This window comes from Sarcophilus harrisii, chromosome 4 (assembly GCF_902635505.1).
Source record: "Sarcophilus harrisii chromosome 4, mSarHar1.11, whole genome shotgun sequence".
Lineage (NCBI taxonomy): Eukaryota > Metazoa > Chordata > Mammalia > Dasyuromorphia > Dasyuridae > Sarcophilus > Sarcophilus harrisii.
The window spans coordinates 354,257,970-354,276,744 of NC_045429.1; the positions used below are offsets into that span (position 1 = coordinate 354,257,970).

The window sequence follows — 18,775 nt, forward strand, 5'->3', positions numbered from 1 at the left end:
ACAACTGATAGAAATGATGCTTGTGTTCACACCTTTAGAGAGACTCATATAAGCAAGAAGCATTTAAGTACTCATTGGAGTTCACACGTTTGGGAGATTTTAAGGTTTAGTATGAGATATCCGAATTCACATCTCCCTTAATCCCTCCCTTGGGAGGAGTCAACCTTTGGGAGATCATATATATCGAGAAAGCTCTTAGAGCTTCAAGGAGTTACTTTGGAACATCTCCCCAAATTGCATCATCTACAAAATTCCAAGCTTGCTCGTGTGATAACCATTTTGTTCAGTTGTTTTCAGTGGTATCCGTTTTGCCATTTCTTTCTCCAGCTTGTTTTACAGATGGGGAAATGAAGGCCCACCAATTGAATTTCCTTGTCCAGGATCACCCAGAGGCCAGAACGCAGGAGGATGAGACTTCCTTACTGCAGACCCTGTGCCACCCAGCTGCCAATTATAGTGGTAGAACTGATGAATATGGATGCAGAACTCTTGGCTTTGAATTCAGCTGCTTCTGCTTGCTAACTGCATGACCTCAGTAAGTTAAGTCACTCTAATTTTGGGGGCTGCAGGTTGCTTTTTTTTTTTTTTTTGTATAATGGACTGGCCAGGATACAAAAATGTGAAGAACCCTTAGTTTACAGGATCTGTTAAATTCCTGTCACGTTCTGAATTCTGTGATATTTCTCACCTCCCCAAAATGGGGTTATTGCCACCGAGTTTGCCAGAACTGAAGACCTCAGAGCTTTGGATCCATCAGGTTATCTGTTCATCACCCATTTTGTCCTGCCTTGGTCACCCACTTCACTAACACCACCTTCTCCCCTCGATTTTCTTGGGGCCTGTTCACCTTGACTTCCTATGATCTGCCTTCTCTGTTCCTAATTCAGTGCAAATGAACACTCCCAAAGGAAGCCATGGAACCATGGTGACTGTCTGCTAAAATCTCTGTTAGGTAGCAGAGCAGTACTTGCATTCATCTCTACTTTTCTCCCTATTTTACTCTCTCCACAGCAGCTGTTCCCAAGCTTTTGGGGGAGCTTTGCCTCCAAGCTTCCAACGGCTCTTCCTCATGACCTAATCTCATCCTTCCTTAGCTTTCCCTCCACCTCCTCCTTTAACACCTTTGCATGTCTTTCACTTTCCTACTTTGTAAGGATGAGGTGACCTTTCTCACTGCTGGATCTGACCTCTCTCTATCCGTATCTTTGACCGCTCTGGTCTCCTCCCTTGCTCCAGGTGCCCCTAGTCTTTCAGTCCCACCTCCATCTGCCAGCCCTCGCTTGGATCTTCCATACCCTAAAACAAAACGGCAGCAGAAGAGCTTGCTTCAGCTGTCAGTTGTTCTCAAGCCCTCCCAAATGGAGGTTTCCTTACTCCCCATACTGGTTAAACTTGCTCACCTTTGGAGGTTCCTTTCATTCCAGCAGGGCTGCTTTGCTGTAGCCTTCCATCCTTTGCATCCTACTGAAGCAGATCCTTCTAGCCATGGTCTCCTCATTCTCTCTAGCTTTCTGTGTTGACTCATTAGTAATGAGTTTCCTCATTACTAATACAATGAAGGGATGATAGTTCCAGCTTTTTTGGGGGGGGATCTATTGATCTTCCTAATTATCAGTGGGAGACCCCTCCCTCCTCTCTACTCTTCCCCATTGCTTTTTGTTTGGTGCTCTTCTTTCTCACTACTTTCTTCCTTGATGATCTTGGTGGAACAAACCACCTTGTCGCCATCTGAACAGAAAGGAAAAAGAAGAGCAACATGGGAAATGTGTCCCAAGCCAGGTGTGAAGGTGGGGCAGATGTGATGGGGGCTTCACTTTCCCAACACCTGCTGCTACTAAAAATGGAACAGAAAACCATTTGGTGACTTGCCTTAATGATTACCAAACCACGGGACTGTCTGTCTCCTCTGATCGTCACCATCTTCATGTACTTCCAATCAAAGTCCAATAAAGAACTGGTGCTGGGGTAGACATAATGGCCGAAGTGATCACTCCATCTTCAGAGCTTAGAGGAAAGGCAGATTATCAAGAACACCTGCAGTTCTTCATGAGGCGTGCCTTGCCCTGTACAGCTTCATGTCTTTGCAGTAAATGTTCCCTAGCCCTTCCTACCTTGCACAGAATGCCAGTCATGCAATCAGAGGACTTCCATTAACAACAAATGCCAATGAGATGAATGAAATCGGTTCCAATAAAGCAGTAATGAATTGAACCAGCTACACCCAGCGAAAGAACTGAGAGATGACTATGAACCACTACATAGAATTCCCAATCCCTCTATTTTTGTCCACCTGCATTTTTGATTTCCTTCACAGGCTAATAGTACACTATTTCAGAGTCCAATTCTTCTTGCACAGCAAAATAACTGTTAGGACAGGTATACTTATATTGTATTTAATATATTCTTTAACATATTTAACATGTATTGGTCAACCTGCCGTCTGGGGGGGAGAGGATGGGGGGAAGGAGGGGGAAAATTAGAACAAAAGGTTTGGCAATTATCAATGCTGAAAAATTACCAATGTATATAACTTGTAAATAAAAAATACCAGCTTTTCCCAGGATGTATCTGGGCCCTCTTCTTCACACCCCCCCCCCCAATATCTTCCTCTCTAAGGCTATCTTCCCTTTATCTTCTATCTAGTTCATTGATTTATGATGTCTTTCCAATTAGAATGTAAGCTCCTTGAGGACAAGGAAGTGTTTTGACTTGCTTTGTATCCCCAGCACTCAACAGAATGCCTGACAATAATAAATGTTTATTAAGTGCCTGCTAGTTGATTTTTAAAAGCATATTCAAGGGGTCAAACATATCCATATAATTCAGTACTAGGATGACTATTTTCTGGCAGTAAATGTTTTTGTCCTAACCTTGTATCTTTAATTCTAAATAGGAGGCTTCCGTTCCATGTTGTAATACAATACAATCCCAAAAGACTGAGAATTTCCTTTTAATGGGCATGTGTGTCCATCTCCCTCCATACTGTGTGGAGAGACATGTAGAGTCCCCTCATTTCCCAAGAAAAGATCTGGGAAACTCAAAATCCTCGAGATCGTTCCCCTTCCCCCCTCCCCCCGCACACATCACTTTGTCTTAGTGTCTCTCAGAGATGTGGGGGAAGATCCAGGAACAATATGGCAACCCCAATATCCAATTTAATTCTTGTTACTTTTATATTCCTGGTGTAGGTTCTTGGGTGACCTGGGGATTTTAAGTTTTGTCTTAGCATTCCTCCTGAGCCACTTTATATATGAGAATGCTTGAGCTCAGAGATTGTGATTTACCAGGTTATTTATGATGAAGTGGCTTGACTTTTAGTCTAGTGCTATCTTCCCCAAACTAAACTGCTTCCTCAGTCCTGTTGTGTTGTCTCACTCACCAGGCAGAAACTTGGTAGCTCTTCGAGGCCTACACAATGTCCAAAGTCTCCAGCTTGACATTCAAAGCTCTTTACAAACTTGGAGGCAGGGAGCAGGAGACAACAAATTCAAATTTATTACTGAAAGAAAACTTTTTCAATCACTGAAGCACAGCACAATAATTCTCTCACATCCTCAAGATTGCAAATTCCTGGTATTTGTCTATGAATTGATTGATTCTTTGGGTGCTGTACTCATTGTATTATGAAAGAAAAAAAACAAAACCCTAGCTTCAAAACTTACTGGAGACTTTGTATTTTTTTTTTTTTTTAACTGAAGAGATGGCTGGTAGAAGTAGGGATAGATCAACCATCCATGTATGTTTAATTGCTCTTTCACTTGATCCTTACTCCCTTCCCCCAAATAAAGCAGTGCCACTTGAGACCATGAAGAGACAGTAGTTGACTGTGGGTTTTAAATTGTCTTTTATTAAAAGAAACTTGTGAGGTAAGTGAGACTCTGCAGCAGCAGAGAGTATGGACATGCCAGGCAGCTTCCCAAAAGGAAAAGGCAGTAACAGTAATTGTGCATGGTCTCTCCCAGACAGACGACAACGTGTAAGCCTCCCTTCTTTCCTTCCTCCTTTTCTGTGAAGGTAACAAGGAAAGCAACAAATCCTGCTTGCCAGAGTAGTCAGGGGAGACCCTGGTCTCTCATTCTCTCTGAAACTGAGCAGCAACTTAAGGGACCTAAACTTCTTGAGCCTAACTCCTCCCTGCCTTGCCCTTCCCCTCCATCAATGATTTCCAGTTCAGAGCAAGTTAGATGGATCTTTTCTACATGACTTTTTAACAAGTACTTCTATTTCATTTTTGGAACAGTGATTCTGGTGCCCAGGCCAACAAGTCAGCCTCGGTTTTGTCTCAGCAAAGTAGTGAGTACAGGTAATAACTAAGGTTAAGTGTCAGCCACCACCCTGAGGTGTAGCTATCCTAGTAGACAATGCAGCTTTCTCTCAATGAGGTCTCCTTGGTTTGTCCTTGCATCATGGAAAGAATGGATCAGGCTCCATTTTTCGGCGGGTGAAAACTGAGGCAGAGTAGTACACATGTGGTCAGTTACCTGGCCTAAGGGGAACGTAGACCTTCCAATTCCCAGTCTGTGACAGTTGCCTGGCAGGCAGAATTTGGAGAAAAAAAAAAAAAAAAAAGCTTCTGGTATCCAAGGGTGCAATTTAAGTTCTTATGTGGGCTAAAAGGCAAGTGTGCAGTTGGCTAAATAAGGAAGAAACCTCTCTGTAAAATCTCTAATATCTGCCACTTGGTCCCAGTGTTAATTAGATTGACTATATTAGAAGAACACTCTGTATTCACTACAGATTTCTCAAGAAAGACAATGAACTTTTGGGTTGGGTGGCTTTTTTTTTCTTTTTAAAAAAGCACACACATGGGATTGTAAATTCAAATTCTTAGTAGATGTGATAATTAAGTAGACAAGGAGAAATTAACATCCCATTCATCTATTGTCTTGGTCTAGCAGACACCTCTGAGCTGACCCCTTCTGATGTTGCCTCGGCCTCCCTAGGGCAAGACGAGTCAGATCATACCTTGGAGAGAAGAGGTTCAATCTTACTGGCGTCTGCCTTTACTGGGAAGTTGATTTCTTTATTTGGCTCATTACAAGTTGAATTCAGACTGAAAAAGATGGTCTCCTTTGAGCAAGTGTATATGATGACTTCATCTAGATATTTAAAGATCTCGGGCTGGACAAGGACACTTTAAAAAAAATATGGTTTAGTTTTCCATTCTGTGTTACTGTAACTTCCTGCATTGTACAGGTTTGTGATGTCCTTATGTGAATGGGGCAGCTGAGTGCGTAGAGACATGTGAAGCTCCGACGAGAATTCCCAATGCTCTTGCCAATAACCCTCCCAAAGCCAGCAAGGCCTCAGCAGCTGAAAATAGAGCAGAGAAAAGGACAGATCCCATCAAGGATGGGATCGGGACAGAGTGCAAGCTGTGTGTGACTCAGAGAGGTTTATTTCATCAGCATGTGGTTCTCCCCACATGGGAGGGCCGGGGGCACATCTGCCCCAAGCTCTGGTTCACCTCAGGGTCTTGGTCCACTGAATTATTAGCCGAGACAAGTAAATGTGAGCAGAATGAAAAGATAATATGACAATCTCAGTTCAAGCAAGACTCGGTCAATACATCATTTCTAATCCTCTTGCCTCAGTAAGCTTGTATCTGCATGACACAGTGAGAAGATCTGACTTTTCACAGGCTGAGACACTTGACTATTGACCCTGTGGAAAGGTCCAGCCCAGGTCACTGCCCAGAGAGAGAAACTCAAGGAGGCAGGAAGAGCTTCTTACTTTGAACAAGGTACTTCTCCTTGAAATGGGGCAGTAATTGAGACCATAGCTAAAAAGGGGTCTACTTTACAGCAGCGTGGGTACACAATCACTGAGACATTGCTGCTGTCCAAGAGAGTTGCTTAAGACTGGTGTAGCACTTAATACAGCTGGAGGTGTAGGGAAGTATATAGTTCCTGCAGAAAAATGTCACGGTGACTAGATTCCCCTCTTACCTGGTCCAAAGCCAAAAGCAGTTCTGGGGGCTCCCTCCCTTTGTTCTCACCATACTTCTCATCTCCCTGACTGGTCATCTCCCCTTTACAACAGCCATATTATCAGACTCTCTGATTCATTTAAGCATTCAAGAGTGAGCTTGTAATTCAGAATGGGGGACAAGCGCCCAGCTAGCCACTGTGCAGGCAGAAATTTCCAAAGAGAGCCAGAGCTTTGTCTGTCAACTATAGGGTTAAGGCTCAAAACTAGAGCTTTCTATAAAAACCATACGGCAAAAGATGTCTTAGGGCTCCCCTTGTTTGTAAACAGTGTCAGGTGTAATTAACTCTCAAGGAAAAAGCAGCTGCTGCCCTGCTTCCAGGCTCCCAACACCTTCTGGGCTGGGTTAAGACTGGCTGACGCATAGAAGGATGGAAAGTGAAATTCTTTCCTTAAATTAGCTACTTGTGGAAAAATAAATACTAACACTTCCCCCCCCACCCCTCAGTATGCCCCTACAGCTGGCTGGGGAGGCCCCTGAAAACAACAGCACCGTAACTGAGTTGTAAATGCTATTAATTAAGGTCATGTGGGTCCCAATTCCATTGGACAGCCTTGGCAGTGGTGGGGAGTCACGGTCATCACCCCCCCCCCACCCCCACCCAGAGTACAGCTAAGGAAGACTGGGGGTGGGAGGTGGAGGGGTGGGAAGCACTTTGGCCAGTCGTTTCTTTTCCATCCTGATAGCAGAGAGATACAGGAGAAGAAAAGTCAGAGGCGAGGACCTAAGTTAAGACTGAAGACCTGTTAACTACGTAATCGCATTGGAAATGGGAGAGAGTCACTGACCAGGCACCAGAAAAGTAACTCATAACTATCAAAGCTCCAGGCTTAATAATGAAGGCCTCCTGCACCCTGAAGAAGGGACCAGATTTAGCCCCTTCTCTATGGCTTAAGCAACTAGAGTTTGCATTGAGAGAGAGCAAAGGGCAGGCATGTTAAATCCAATAAATGGCACTTCCACTGTGTTTTCCCTCCAGCTATAAGAGTGTAAGCAGCCCACACGCTCCCCAGGCAGAAGCCCAGAGCCTCACACAGTGCTGCCATTGTTTTCCCCAAAGGCAAGAAGACAGGACAGAGCAGCAAGATGAGCCAGATTCTTGATTCTGCTGGCTCTCCACCTATTTGTTCTGAAAGGATCTGGTTCAATACCCTCTACTTCAAGGATAACCATTGCTCCATTTTCTCGATCACTAGTGCCTCCAAGTCCCCAAAGAACACACTTAGTTTTCAAGCTCCACTGATTGATTCCTTGTTAAACAAGTGTCTTGCTGCCCTTTAGCCAGGGATGATACTCCCTCTAATCCCAGGGCCTGGGGGACAAATGGGCTGGGATCATCTGGCAGAGGGCTTCTTTTCCCAAAGCTTGCTGCTTGCACTGCTGGTCTCACAACCTCCCCAGCCCTCCACTGCTTAACTGAGGCTGCAGGCTCATAAGGCTGGGGGGAGAGGGGGAGGAGGTAGGTCCTCTGACTGCCTAGAACTCTGCCAAGAAATGAGGAGTGGGGGAGGGTTGGCGTTGGGCTGGGTAGGGAAGAGTAACCTTGTCTTCATTTCAGCAAGACTTCACGGTATGGATTTGTACCCTTCATTGTCTTCTCATTTCGTATGTGGCAGGAGAGGGAGGCATTCTCTTCTGTGTTAAATAGATGCTGTAGGTAATCTCTTGGGGTTTTCCCAGCATGTCCCATGTAACCAGACAAAATCCAGGGGGAGAAAAGCAGCCCCATTCATTCCAGTGCTGCATCTGTTCTCTGTACTCACAGCCATGGTCAAAGTTCAGTCACAAATGGCAGCTCTGGCCCTTCTCACTGTACAGAGACGGGGCAGGGCAGGGCAGAGCAGCAGGCTCATCCTACGTTGAAGGAGAGTCCATCGTGGAGAGAATCCGAACCACTTCTGCCCGCTGAGTAGGAGAGATGTGCTGGGTCATGTGGACGATGGAATCCATGGCAACCTCAGGGTTGGCCTGCACCAAGCTACAGGAGAAAAGTACAAGAGTGTGAGAGGGCAGAGGGCACTCATCCCCTCCAGCAGGCTCAGAGATCACCTCCCACCCTTCCCAAAGAGACAGTTTCCAGAAAGACTTCCAGGTCTCGCAAGGCTAACTACAAATAAACTGTCTCAGTGGATGAAACGATGGCTCCATTGTCTCCCAACTCAAGAAGTGAACATGGATGGCTCTCTTCAACCATGAGATGATTCAAACCAGTTCCAATTTTTCAGTGATGAAGAGAGCCATCCACACCCAGAGAGAGGGCTGTGGGAACTGAGTGCGAACCACAACATAGCACACTCTCTCTTTCTGTTGTTGTATGCTTGCATTTTGTTTTCTTTCTCAGGTTTTTTTTTTCCCCTTCTTTTTCTTCTGCAGCAAAATAACTGTATAAATATGTGTGTGTGTGTGTATATGTATATACATATACACACAGATAGCATTTAACATATATTTTAACATTTAACATATATATTTTAACATTATAATTAACATATATTTCAAAATTTAACATGTATTTTAACAGAGTTAGCATGTATTGGATTACCTGCCATCTAGGGGAAAGGAGGGAAAAATTTGGAACAGAAGGTTTTGCAAGGGTCAGTGTTGAAAAAGTATCCCGCATATGTTTTGTAAATAAAAAGCTAATTTTAAAAAAGAGTGAACATGGTGGACCGTTCCTAGAAGTGGACAAATCACTATGGAGTCACAGGGAGACTTAGATACTGTTAAAGGACAATACAATGCCAGAAAGGAAGCACTGTGGTCCTTTGCTGGATGGGGGAAAGAGACAGAGCTATGGTGCAAGGAACTCAGGAACCACCTTTATTTTACTGTTTACAAAAGCCCTTTTCTGTTGGGATAACATTGCTTTGCATCTTTAACAACTTATCCATCAGTGTTATAAAACTTTTGATACTGGCTGGGGAAGAGGTTGTCCATTTTCTCCTGTAAGGGAGCCCCTTCCCAGTCGGCCTTACCTTCGGATCTGCTTGAGGATGTAATCTCTTGAAATGTACTTTATGTTTTCATCAACCACTGAACGAAAACCGTCTTCCTCTGTCAGTTGCTTCTCCAGCCACTCCACCAGGTCCTTGTTGTTGTCCCAGACATAGGCCTGCAGACAAATGGCTGGTTGTCAGGAAGCGGGTTTTAGGCTGGGCACAGGGCCCTGCTGAACGCATGCTGACTGATGGCACTGTCACAATATGCCTGTTCCCCCTGCTACCATTCCTGAAGCTTAATTACCAATTACCTACAAGTGGACATAAAATATTACACCAAGGATCTAGGAGATTCCTTCACAGATGTAGGAGGTAATAAACAATTAACTTAAGTCAAAATATGATTTACTCACTCCCCCTTCATTTCTCTTAGTAAACACAAATGATGCACATTCAAAGCTCTGCCTAAAGCTGCCTACCAAGATCACCCGTGACTCACAATGTACTTACTCTCTGATGAGAGAAAAGTGTTAAAGAAAAAGATACTAACCCAAACCTAAGGGCCTGTTCTCTGAGGCCTCAGAGGTGCTTCCGTCGACAGCTGCCCATCCACACCCAGGAGTCAGATGAGTAACATGGCAACAGCGAAGGCTACCCAAAGAACCTCACAGCAGCAGATCCTGATTCTCTGCACCCTGCTCGGGGAGCCTGTGGTACTGCCCCCATCGTCTAAGTCCAGCCTTTAGTGTGGAGCCCACCGAGGGGTCAGACATCTAACCCCCATTTCAGTATCGATGAGAGTATCAAAAGAGGTCAAAGCACCTACAGCCATGAATATCTCAACAAGCCACTTCACTCTTTTTTCTTGGCAAGATCATTTAGCTGGATATTTGCTAGGTAGTTGACTACATAATAATTCAGGAGTGTGTTAGAAGCCTAATAGCCTTCTCGTTGCTCTCTTCTCCTCTCATTTTCTTTACAAACCATTTAGGAATCATTTTGTTAATGGTTTCCGGAAAACCAAGTACCACCATTAGGGCTCATTCATATTTATGTCATTTTGTTTGGGTAATTAAACACAAAGCTCGTCATTTAAAGGTGCGCTATCCTTCTCGGTTATCACTAACGAAGTCAAAGTCAGAATGACAATGAGCTAAGCACTATAATTTAATAGGTGGGTGCATTTAGTGAATCTCATGGCTTTGAGGCTAGAGACTTGGCTGTGAGACACTTGCTTATTGAACACTTTTATCCTATGGCCAATACCAATTTCACTGCCATGAGCATCCTGTGGTCAAAGAGAAATGTTATTAGAAAGTAGAAGGCAGGCCTAGAATGTTTCCTGGCCGTTTATTTATTCTTTTCTTAAAATAAATGATCCCTTATCTGGTCTTCACTCTCATCTCCAATGCCTGAGAAGTAACACGGGGGTGGGGTGGGGTGGGGGGGGGTGTTTAAATCGCATCTCACAACTCTTCCAAATTTCTAAAACAAAAGTATCACCATTCCATCTCAGACGTCCTCTAAAATTATAGGTATTCTGCAGGTTCCTAAGTCAACATTTTACAGACAGCATGGAAGATGCTAGAAATCAGAGCTGTCATTTTAACTCTGTGCCACTTTCCTGCAATCAAAACCAACAAAAAAGTTTCTCTAATGATTTTTTGTTTTCTTTTTTCCACTGAGATTATCTACACTACCTGTACCTTAAGGCAGTATAGTCTCAGGATGGAGAGAGACCAGTCTGCTGATGATCCTATAAACCAGTTTTAAAAGCAACTTTCTTATCTTCCAGGAATAATATGAGAACTAACAGATAACAGGTGGGGAAAAAATACTGGACTCTTCCCCTCCCCTCCACCCTTTTTTTTTTTTTTTTTAAGCATATGGATAATGACCATCTTACAAAATTCCTCTTCCAAAGCACCTTTTCTTTAATTTATCCTCTCAGAGAGCTCCTATATATAGTGCTGAGGTTAAGTGACTTGTCTACAGTCGCACTGCAGTCTGCAGACTACAATCTGTATTAGAAGCAGGACTTGAATTCAAGTCTTTTTATCTCCTCAAGTCAAAAATCTGTACACTTCCTGAACACTTTATGGGCACAGGCTCTAGATACAAGCTCTTGGTTCCTCTGCCCTTCCAACATTATTATAGTAGTCATGCTGACTCATAACTCCTGACTTCACAGCTACAAAATGTTTTATTAACATTAACTCATTCAACCCTGGGGCAGATAGAACATAGATAGCATCCTCATTTTATAGATGGGGAAACTTGAGGCGCTGCTGGGTGGAATGACAGCTGAAGCACTCCAGAGTTTCAGAGTAGTATTCTGTCACTGGGGCCTCACACCCCTGGTAAGGAAGGCAGGCTCAGGATTCTGCAGAGCTCCATGCTCAGCCTTCTCCCCCAACAAAGACTGAACCATGTCATGGCTGTGATTTGCTCTGCAGACACATCTGCCTGTCACTCAAGGTCCTCCACACAGTGATTCCCACCAACCTTTCAGGTATTCCTTATACAGTTATTCTCAATCAATCAACAGACACTTCCTAAGCACCTGCACCATGCATGCTAGGCAATCAGATATAAAACAAAAGGCTCAAGCTTCATTCTCCAGCCACTGAATATCTCCTTCATTCTGATCTCTTCAGCTCAGGCTATTTTTAATACATAGAATGCTTAACTGCCTCCATGTGACTTTGCTGAAGCCCTTCCTGTTCTCTAAAGACCAATTCAAAGCCCTCTTTTTTTGTGGTGCTTACTCTGATCTTCTCAGTTGCTAATGATGTTCCTTCCTCATAGAACCTTAGAGAACTCCATGAAAACTATACCTACACATACTCACATATTTAAACACATGTGTTAGTGTGTTTCTACTATACTTTAAAACTCCCCCAGGTTTGGGCTTTCTTGCTGAAACTTTCTCCCTTCCTTAACACTGTATTCTGCACGCAAGAGGCCTAATAAATGACTGTTGTTAGTCTTTTCTTTATAACTTTTTCTTAAGCTGATATAACATGACTCCCAAGCTGTCTCAAGTTCCATAAATACAACTTCTAATATCCTAAACTTTCATATTTCCATCACCAGTATTTCAGACTTTTTGGAGGGTGGGAGAGTGGGGAACACTGTTCTAGGATTCCAATGCAAGCCCCCTGCATACAAAGCCAAATGCTTATGAAGATTTCATGGGAAGAAAAAAAAAATCATAAATGCTTCTTGGGTTTCAGACCTGAGAAGAGCTAGGTTTACCCAAGAATCCCAAAGCTTTTAGAATAGGAGAATATTTAATACTCTTATTAATCATTTTTAATCCGTTTGCTTTTAATTAAGTAACAGCATGATGCTTTCCTATCAACATATGCCAGGGAACAGATTAATTGTGGCTTAAGATAACTCTTCTTGATTGGTGTAATGTATTAGCTAACGAGATGCCCGCTTCTAAAGATGCTCAGACACTACCTTGGAAAGCTTGTTGCCCTCTAGAGAAAAACCATTCTTTCTTCCCTTTTCACCACTCCAAAGTGCTGTTAAATTAGACATTTTTCTTTAAAAAAAAACAAATAAATGCAAACTCAGAAACAGAAGCGTAATATTCGTTGAGTTGTTCCTTGAAGGTTGTTCCTTTTTATAGAACATCAGCGTAATAGTTAAAAAGGAGGTAATCACTATGTATGGTTGGTTGGATCTTCACTGCCAAGCTGACAAAATTGAACTTCAGTTCCTGGCCAGTGTCCCAGAAGCAACAGTCTTGTTGCTTCTTACATACTCCTCTGACTGAAGAAAGACACAGCCTGGATTTGTGATGGGCATTAGTTTCCCAGTTTTCATGGAGAAGGAAAGCTGAAAATCCACTGGGAAGTAGGGAGACTAGCACAGACTCCAACCGCAAACACCTGACAGGAAGCTTGTACTTTCTGGTCTCCTTCCCTACTGATCCTGCCTGCAGGGAGGCAGGATGGACCGGCAGAGCACAGGCTTTCCAGGCAGAACACTGGGGGATTTGGGTGTAGTTCTATCAACATGTGTCTGGGGATAGCATTTCACTTCTGGGTCTGTTTCCTCTTCTGTAAAATAAGGTGGATGAACCAGATTGTTTCAAGGGTCTCTTCCAGGAATGACACATAAGGATTGTTCCTCAATGCTGATTTAAAGACAAGTGAATATCATGACCCAGTATAATTACAAGGGATAGGAATACAAGCAGGAATAAACACTAGGTCATGAGCTACATGGCAGTCATCAAGCCCCATAAATAGGATCTTACAACAGAAATCTGCTTTGTTTTGTATCAAAAAACAAATCTTTAAACATTTTTTTATCATTTTACTGAAATACCAATGAATTACTAAAAATAATCCCAATCAGCCCTACAAATGTCGAACAGACACTTATCTGTAACTATCTCCTTGTGCAATGACAGATAAGTATCTTTTAGAACACTATTCGACCCCACTAATTGTTTTAGTCATTACTATATCTTATTAAATCTAAATGAACTATTTGAAAATTTTTATCCCAAGCATTACTTAAATACAATAGCTGATAAGCTATTCAGGCTAGGTCAATCAATGCTCAAGTCCACTATATTATATAATATAGTATGACAGCCAATAACTCCAATATACAGGGTACTGGCCCTTTCCCAATGAGTGAAATGTAAAAACCCAGAAAGGGCCTTCTTCCATTCTTACAATTTAGAAATCACAAATCTGATATTTGGAAGATGAACCATTTGCCCCAAATCATGCAACAAGTTTCTTTGCAAACACTGAAGCAAGGGCATGTGAGCCAGCAGAAGAAATGTGGGAATACTTGGCACTGGTGAGTCTCTCTTTCCCTGACAAGCTACCTGACATGGTCCTTACCATGCCTGCTGCTAGCTGGAGCTTTCTAGCTCAACTTTCCTTCCTTCATTTGCTCTAATTTTTACCCCCTCACTGCAGTTTCTAAGGACAATGACACAACAGTCCAAGTCTTAGCTACATGTGAGAGATGTGGCCTTCCCCTCCTTGCTGGGGCAGGAACCCCAGAACTACTCATTTCCTGTTGTATAACCGGGCAGTCATCTGGGGAAAAAAGGATTTTTATGGTCTTAGTCCAGTATGTCTCGATTCATTTTTTTCCCTAACCCAATGTGGAACCAAAATTCCAACTTCATGCGTTCTTGGGCGAACGACCTTTCTGTGAAATGGGAATAAGTACCACAGCAAGAAAGCAAAGGTGATAATGGCTGTTATTATCTATTTCCAAAAGGGGTTTTTGATAATTAGGAATGGCAGCACCACATTTCAAGTCATAAGGAAAGAGAGCAGCCAACAATAATACATGTGATCTTCCCAGCACCAGGACATTCAAATAATACATAAAGCACTGCAACAGACTCCTTAAAGGAAAAGTAAAAAAGTTCAACCGTTCTACGAGCATCATGACATTGTCAAATTATCTGGGAAAGTCTATCAAGAACCAACCATGCAGGTCCCCCCAAGGTACTAGCCTGGTCCCACTGCTCGCTTTCCCAGCCCCACTCCAGGTGTCTGCAACTCATCTGCTGCCTGCTGTGGCAGGAGACTTTTTTCTAACTGCTGTTCAAAGAACAGAAGACAAACTTTGTATCATGTGAGGTTTAGGAAAAATTACCAGATTTAAAATTAGTCACATTTCTCATATCCTCTCCTGAGGAAATAAAACCATATTACAACATCCCCACAATGTTCTCAAAAGAACACTGATTTCCTTCCACCCCGATTAGTACTTACTTTCTGCTGAGATGGCGGGATACAGAAGGTGGTTCCAATCACTAGCCCAGATAATAACACTCAGTCTTTTGTCCTTGGTCCTGCTTCTGTCTATGCCCTGTCTCTTTCCTAGAACTTCTCCTCTTAGGGTAGATGATTTCAACCCAAGTTCTTCTTCAATCCCACTAGGCTTTACACAGGCTAGGAGCTTTACACTATTTCAGCGTAAAGATAGATGTTGATAAAAATAACGAAAAGTGGAAGCGACACAAAATGTCTTCATCTCCTCTTCATGTTCTGACTATACTGGCTTCCATGTCCTTGTCTCCTAAAGGTGTCTGCTCACAAGCTAGGGAGCCGATGGTGTCCTCTATAGTTTACTTCAAAACAAAAAGCCAGGGAACAACCAGAAAGCATTTCTCAGCGTCACTGCTGAGAGATGAAAAGGACCCCTTTCTTCCCATCACCCACCCTCCAGAGGAGACCGCTCTGGGGGCACCTGAAGCACCCCTCTCTGCTTACATCCTGATCACTTCTAGCGCCTAGCAAAGTCATGCTGTTCCATTAGTGACTAATGCAGTGGGAAAGCAAGGGAGACCTGTCCTGGCAACAAGCACACACTCCATTTACCTAGCTGGCCACTCTTAACTCAAGAACAACCTCGATTTTACACTTGCCTGGCTTTCAATGCCAACTTGTAGTTGAAGCTGCCAACAGACATGGAACAACTGTTGCACTCAATTATGATGCCCCGAGTGACCGCAACCTGAACTTGGAGTCAATAACGCCGAGCGTCCCGTCATACTGGCAATATTTATGCACAGTGGCTTTTCTATAACTGCTGCTTAATTATTTAAAAACTAACTAGTGGCCTTAATTAACAGTTAAAGCAGAAGCTCTAAACTATCCCTCCTCTCCATATTTAACATTCCAGTGTTTCATCTTGAAAATACATCAGCAGAATGTATACATATAGTGTATTTAATTTATACTTTAACATATTTAACATGTACTGGTCAACCTGCCATCTGGGGGAGGGGGTGGAGGGAAGGAGGGGAAAAGTTGGAACAAAAGGATTTGCAACTGTCAATGCTGAAAAATTAGCCATGCATATATCTTGTAAATAAAAAGCTACAATAATAATAATTTAAAAAAAGAAAATATGTCAGCAGACATCAGGCACTCTTAATGATGGAAAACGTCAGTCACTCTGGCCACGAAAACTGTAACATTGGCAAAGTAATTTGCTAAAACAAGGGCAATGTAGACATTAGTCACCCTCTCCTTTTCCCCCCCTTCCTCTCCACCCCACCACATACCAGCAGAAGAACCTAGGCGGAAGTTCCAGCTTTTTGGAACAGGATATGTGCACAAAGACCATCTGTTCTCAGGTATGTATGTATATGTGTCTGTTATATCTATATCTAACTCTATAAGCAAGGGAGATATAACATGTAGCTTTCTCCTATCTTAAGGAAAAGAAGGGGAGCAGAACAAAGAACAGGGCTAATACCTTGTTTCCTAGTCCCCTCTAGAGATTAGAACTCCTTTGGACCTCAGCCTGTCAGCATAAAGAAAGCCATTTGTAATGAATGATACCTGTTTCTAAGCCAATATTCTCTTATTAACACGTTTTCTCTGGGGCCTCAACAAATGGACACCAAGTTCACACACTTGCTGAGAAGGGACAGGCATTGTAACAGATTCCAACATGAAAATTACAGTAAGGGAAGGCCTCAAGACTACATTATTCACGCAAGAACAGAGCTGTTTAACCTAAGGACCATGGATGCTCAGGAGATAGATTTCAAGGGGTCTATAAACCTATAAAAGTTACTCTTTACTTCCCCTGACCTTTAACTGATATTTAGCATCTCCTTTTGTTATGAACATAGACATTAAATGTTCCCAAGGAGGGTCTGCAGACTTTGGCCCTGCCCTCGATGGTCCCTGAATTCCCAACATTGGTACCTAAAACAAAAGTTGGGAAGTCACAGGAGCCAGGCTCCCGCTGCCCTTCTGTAGAAGCGGAGTTCACGGGCAGGCCCCGGGACTGCTTCCTCCCTTCTCCCACACGGCTGGGCCTGGGGCAGCTGCTTACCTTCACTGTACCCTCCACCTCCACAAACCAGCGCCTGAGCATGGCCTGGATCTGGCCGTCCGTCAGTTCTGGGTTGGCTGCGTGGATCTTCTTCTTCACCAAGTCCTCCAAGAGTAGCCGCCTCAGACGCCAGTAGAAGAAGGTGCGGGATGTTTTCCAATCTAGAATGTCCTGAGTGAAGAGAGAGAGACGTCGTTCCAGCCTCTGGACCAGTCTTGGTTCTCAGCTTACCATAGGCCAGGCAGGGCAACACTTGAGACACAAGGCTGATGGTGAACTCTGTTTCCCAATAAGTGTCCAATGAAGGAAAAGCAAGAACTTGCTAGTACTGCTGAGAGAGGAAGCAGCTGACAGCTTACACCCCCCACCACAGTCCTGCCAGCCAACTTTGTGTCTTCAATGTAAAACCTCAGCCCTTGCCTCTCTCATCCCAGGACAGAGTAAAAACGGTTGCTCCTGAACACCAATAAGCCAAGCAGACACTTGACTGACACATGAAGGAGACATTCCAGCTAAGAGCCTGTGCAGCCAGAGAAACAAACAGAGTAATTGGTTTGGCGTAGACATGGCTCAACTGCCTTGCATGCAGATCAGATCTGAATTAGTGACTGCCTTCCTAGAGTTCCAAGTCCTGAGGCATCCTCCAGCATGTGGGGTTAAGGAATGAGGTGGCAGTGCAGAGAGTGAAGAGAGTGAAAAGTCCAGAGTTGGTCAGACCTGCATTTCAAATCCTGCCTCAGAAACTTCCCGGTTGTGTGATCCTGGGCAGGTCATTTATTTAAGTTCTGTGTGCCTCAGTCTCCTTATTAGCAAAATGAGCATGATAATAACACCTACTTCACAGGATAAGAGGATCAAAGGAGATATCTGCAAAGCTCTCTGCAAACTTCAAAGCCCTATATAAAATCTAGCTGTTAATAATATCAACATCATCATTTATTAGCTTTGCCCATTCTGATATTGGTAGAAATGCCTCAATTTCCCACCTTTTAAAAATAGGTGGCTAATTCATAAAGTGCTTAATGAGTATAATAATGAGGAACCATAACAAAGAATCTGAGATCTGTAAATCCACATAAATCTCTCAGGAGATACTGAGCATGCGGGCCACTCCTGTGACACCCACATCCATGGGTTTCTGACAGTCAGAAGAAAGGCAGCCATCATACTTACATTAATGACACCCTTTTCCTGCATCCGGCCTGGTGTGTCATGCAAGTCAGCAAACTGCACGGCTACCTGGTGGTAAATGGGAATGAGGAATTCCTCCCGTTCCTTTAGCTTGCTCTCCAACTCCTTCCGCTCAGCTGGGCTTAGCTCTGGGGTGCCTGCAATTAGAGAAGCCTGCCCATCACACTCCCTGACGATGAGGAATCTCTCTGCATTAACCCAAAGTCCCCCCAACCTCCTTTCCCCAAGCTCAGAAGGTGACCGACAAGATCTGTTTGGCAGAATTTGCGTTCCTTTCTATCATGCCAAAGACAGCGTGTTCTTTAAGCCAAGCAGCTGAACCCCTATGGGCTTTGGGTTCTCTCCAGGAGACAGCAGCAAAGCTATCACCTCTGGATCATATCTGAAACTACTTATTCTTGTCCTCCGGAAATTATTTAAAATTGTAATTCCCCTCGCACTACAGTGTCTGAGGAGGCCGCATTCTCTGTGGGGCAGCTCTCCCGGTTACTTTAGGCCTAGTCCACAGCCGGTCCTTGGAAGTTTTGCCATAGAACCATCAATTAGCAAGCACTGATGCCAGCTACCACGCTAATCACTGAGCACAGGAAGACAAAAAAGAGCAAGTACTTGCCCTCGACAAGGTTACAATGCTGGGGGTCAGAAAAAGACCCAGGAAACAAAGACCTGTGTTCCCCAAACTCATGAGAACAGACTGGCCACGCTGATGTCCGAGAATGCAGCGGTCATGTGTTACTGAAGAATGAGGAGCAGACCCGATTTGTTTTTAGCTAACACCACTTATGCCTCTGGACGCCTGCTCCAAACAGCC

General features: G+C 43.6%; 1 protein-coding gene across 14 annotated transcripts in view; it reads right to left on the bottom strand.

Annotated features, from left to right (window-relative positions):
- Positions 1–3,478: 3,478 nt before the first annotated feature.
- ACACA (acetyl-CoA carboxylase alpha) overlaps positions 3,479–18,775 on the bottom strand; it is a 249,149-nt gene continuing 233,852 nt past the window's right edge. For all 14 annotated transcript variants that reach the window (XM_031966554.1, XM_031966551.1, XM_031966547.1 and 11 more), the window contains 4 exons: positions 17,947–18,101; positions 16,774–16,944; positions 8,965–9,101; positions 3,479–7,967 (listed from right to left, as the gene is read on the bottom strand). In XM_031966554.1, the coding sequence (XP_031822414.1) occupies positions 7,844–7,967; positions 8,965–9,101; positions 16,774–16,944; positions 17,947–18,101 (587 nt within the window). In that variant the 3' untranslated portion in view covers positions 3,479–7,843. The remainder of the gene's footprint in view (positions 7,968–8,964; positions 9,102–16,773; positions 16,945–17,946; positions 18,102–18,775) is intronic.